We start from the raw sequence: 4,143 nt of genomic DNA on the forward strand, positions 1-4,143 counted from the left end.
GAGTGATGATCTTGGGCCTTGAAAGTAGGCTCTGGGGGATAGTACTGATTATCTTGGGTCTGGAATAATGGCTCACTGGAGGATCGATGGAGTGTAGTTGGTGGGGGTGCTACGAAAATAGGGGTGGTTGGTGGAGGGGGTATGGGATTGTTTTGGCTGGTGGTGTTTATGGGGTTTGGGAAGTGGTACCCTGATAGTGGTGGTAGTGGGTGAAGCCTGGTGCATGTTGTGGGGATGAATCAACAGTGGGAGGTTCTTGGGATTAAGCTAACGGTGGGATGAAAGCGGGGTTGGCAGGTTATGATGGTGGGGGATGCCCTTTCACCCATGTTTGGTACATTTCAGCCATCTGATGCTTCAACTTATGTAGCTCCTCTTTCAGGTTAAACTCAGACTCTTCCCCCTCTCTTGACGGATCAATAACACTTGCGTACAGTTCTTGGCCGGCCATGATCAACTTGTTTTTAGACCTGGTGTTGTACGGGTGGGTTGCCAGAATGCCGAACAAACTAACCACCTGCCTGTACTTGATGACAACAAGCAAACTTGTTAGCTATTAAGAGCTTAACAGGTAGGCAGCCACACGTTGGGGATGCAATGCACCTAAGCAGTTAACCATTTCTACTATGCATTTGAACGGCTGCGTGCTTCATCCCGGCTTTCACTAATTCTTCTCATTTTGCATTTTTCTTTCTCTCTTTCGTTTTCATTCCCGCCTTTCTTTGTTGGTTCTTTTCCTTCTTTTATTCTCGCATTTTCTTTCCTCTCTTGTTTTGCCATTATTTCCTTCCCCTCAATTTCTTTTATTTCCACTCTTTTTCTTTTTCATTTTATGGTTATGATCGAATCCTATGAGGATTGCCTACGTATCATGACGCCGCATGAATCAGACCAAGCGTAGTTCTGGGGATAAATGCAAAATAAAAGGACGCATTTTTTGTTTTTCTTCAAATAGACACATCCTGATTACAACGACTTTCCTACAGACCTAACCATTTTCAAAAACTAAAGCAAGACTCAAAATGGACTGATAGACTCTAAAAGAAATTGCGACACGGACTCGGAAAATAAAATCAAGAGTACATAAGTGCTTCCACTGCTATTCTAGTTGGCCTTGCTGCGGGCCTATGCGCCAGGTCTTCTTGAAGGCGAAACAAGTCATCCATGATCTGTCAGACAAAAATCATAACTGAAGCGAAGAACATGGACTGAGTCATGTCTTCACACTCGTTGCACTTCATCACAATGTAGTCTGCAATCCTCCTAACCCTTTCCCTGATAATACCCTTCTCTTGGAACAATCGTCCAATCTGCTAAGATCGGGCCCCCAAAACTTGTTCAGTAGTATGATTTTGCTCTTGAAGTTGTTGCAGGTCCTTTTCTAACTGCGACATCAGGGCATAGCAATGTTCCCTTTCTGTTTTGAGATCTCTTGCCTGCTTGGTCATTTCGTTTTCAAGGACATTGATCCTTTTCTTTAGACCCCCCATTCCTCTGTCGTACTTCTCTTTCAGTTGTCGGACGACACTCGCCCGTCCCTCCGCATTCTTAACTAACTTGGCTTGGGCTTTTGCTAACTCCTTTTCAGTCTTTTCCAGGTTCGCCTCGTAATCACCCACCTTTCTCCTAAGGCCGTTTATGAGCTTCTCATCTTGTCTACTTCTAACCGGATTTTCGGCGGCGATTTTCATTCTTTGAATTTGAGCTCGTAGGGCTTCATTTTCTTGGGCCAATTTCCTTCTTTCTCCTTTGGCTTCTTGCAGTTGTAGATCATTATTGAACTCAACGTTTCTCAATTTCTCTTCAAGAATGTGAATGGTAGCTTGGTACTTTTTCTCCTTCTCTCCCCAGGCCAACCTTTCCTTGACTTTGTCATCGAAAGCCTGCACATGCAGGTCTTTTTGCTGGTCTTTCGGGCTCTGGTTGGGGCTCTGGCTCATTGCTTGCACCTGACTTTCCTTCAAACCACGTTGCATAATTCGGATTCACTTCCCCTTTGGCAACATCTGGTACCTGGGTGCCATTTTTCAGATACCGACAACTGTTCCAATCCTGCTGGACTAAAGCCTCTGGCAATACGGCCTCTGGATAGAGTTCGATGACCTGGGTGGTTAGATCTTCATCGTCAGGTACCACCTGATATCTCCCTAGCTGCCTTAAGACCCTCTGTGGTGCGTACGGCTAGACACTCCGTAAACCCATCAACATCAAATAACCTTTCGTGGCTGTCATATATATGATTTCTGTCATCGGGAGCAAACCTATAGTCCATTCGACTTGACTTGCTTTTAGAGATTTCAAATGGGAGATCCAAGCCCCAAACCCTTCTGGAGCGTTGTAATCTTTCACCCTTTCCTCGTAGCTTTTGATGAAGTTATCTTTGCTTGAACCATAGCTCATGAACTTGGGGTGGTGGCGGAGATGCTCGATCAACAAGAACACTGCAACCCTCGAAGAATTAGGCCCCCGATCTACACAATGTCAATGCTCGGTAAATATCTGCCAGTACTAGAGGAGCAAGTGTGTGATCTTTCTTTGTAATAAGGGTTTGTGCAACTCTAGCCATGCGGGTATCTACCGTCCATTCGGCATTTGGAAAGACTATGATTGCCAGGAATGCCACTATGAAGGCGAACCTACGATGAATTTGCCAAAGGTTCTTGTCCTGTTTGTTGTTCAATCCTTTTTCATGTGTTTCGAACCCGACCAAATGCCCAAATCTGGAATACAAAAATTGAAAGGAACAGAACCCGTTGTCCACATGAGCCTTCTTCATTTGTTTGCTGGTATTAAGAAGATCAAAGAATTTTTGCACTGATGGGGCTCTCGTGAATATCAACTGTTGTTTTCTCAAGTCCCGGCCAAAATGGATGTACCCAGCTATTTCTTCCAGTGTAGGGGTGAGCTCAAAATCCGAGAAACGAAAGACATTATGCACAGGATCCCAAAAGGTTACCAAAGCTTTGATCAAATCTTCCTGTGGTTTGATTTCCAATATATCAATAAGAGCACCCAGCTGTTCTTTCACCCAGCCTTGACCATCTTCGTCCAAATCATACCACCACATGCGCAACTGCAACTGAGCCTGCTCTATGACTAGTAGTTTCGTGTCCTGGACAATGTTCATCTTGGTACCTATGAATAGTTAGCGTTAGGGTTGACTCTGACAGACTTTTGAAGAAATAATTTTCGACTCCCAAAGGACTGAAAGAAAATGACCCTTCTACACAAAAGTGGCTGCTTTCGTAAATGTTGCCCCTTCGCAATTTCAAATAAATTTTGAGACCGGCGAAGACACTTAGAAAAATGATCCCTTACTGACAAATTTGTTCGTTCTCTACAAAAATAGCCCTTCGACAATCGAAAAATATTCTAAGGCTATCTCGGTGAGAACGGCACCGAAACTGGGTCGGCTTATTCTTAACATAGATCCCTACCTACGACTTCACTTTATTTGGTTAATTTTGCAAAAAGAGGCCGAACCCTATGTAGGTTGCCTACGTATCCCGCGTCCGGTGGGAATTAGACCTGCGTAGTTCGGGCAGTCTTGACATAATTTTAAAAGAAAACACGAGCGACTTGTTTTGAAAAGACTCTTTTTGGTTTTTTTTTTTTTTTGCTTTTTCTTTTTCAAATCCCTCTCTTTTTTTAAAAAAAAATCAGCAGAGTTTCGGGATATTTTGAAATACCGAGGTTTTCAAAATCGGGTTTATTTCCTTCCTATGCCACTCTTGGTTTTTCCCCTGACTGTCTTTCCTAGCCGGTCAGCATGCAAGCCGAAATAAATAAATGTTTACATAGCACGTAAGATGCATCAGGATGGTCTATTATTTTGGGTATACCTGTCCTAGACAGACCCGACCCCTGTGTTGAGTCCCCTAAGTCAAATGCACGTGATGCAAACAAACGTTCCTACTAGGGATCCGACATGAGGTTATGTTCTTCTAAGTTTAAACCTGGGGTTGTGTTCTAGACTGGGTTTACCTGAGTGGACAACTCAAGCCGAGGTGGGGGCAACGTACCGGGAGCACTAAAGTCTGCCTGGCCTTGTTGCTGACCCATGCCTCATTCTAACAGGTATGACTTCTAACAGAAAGTGGGCCACGCGAACGTGTGCGCCGAATTTTAGAAGACTCGGAAGGG

The 4,143-nt window shown here is 44.2% G+C and overlaps 1 protein-coding gene across 1 annotated transcript; it reads right to left on the reverse strand.

Moving 5' to 3' along the window:
* Nucleotides 1,074-1,976, reverse strand: LOC109224170 (kinectin-like). Its single transcript, XM_019388755.1, has 2 exons — nt 1,335-1,976; nt 1,074-1,169 (listed from the first exon to the last, which is right to left on the reverse strand). The coding sequence occupies exons 1-2, from the start codon at nt 1,974-1,976 to the stop codon at nt 1,074-1,076; spliced, it is 738 nt and encodes a 245-aa protein (XP_019244300.1).

Source organism: Nicotiana attenuata, chromosome 3 (assembly GCF_001879085.1).
Source record: "Nicotiana attenuata strain UT chromosome 3, NIATTr2, whole genome shotgun sequence".
Lineage (NCBI taxonomy): Eukaryota > Viridiplantae > Streptophyta > Magnoliopsida > Solanales > Solanaceae > Nicotiana > Nicotiana attenuata.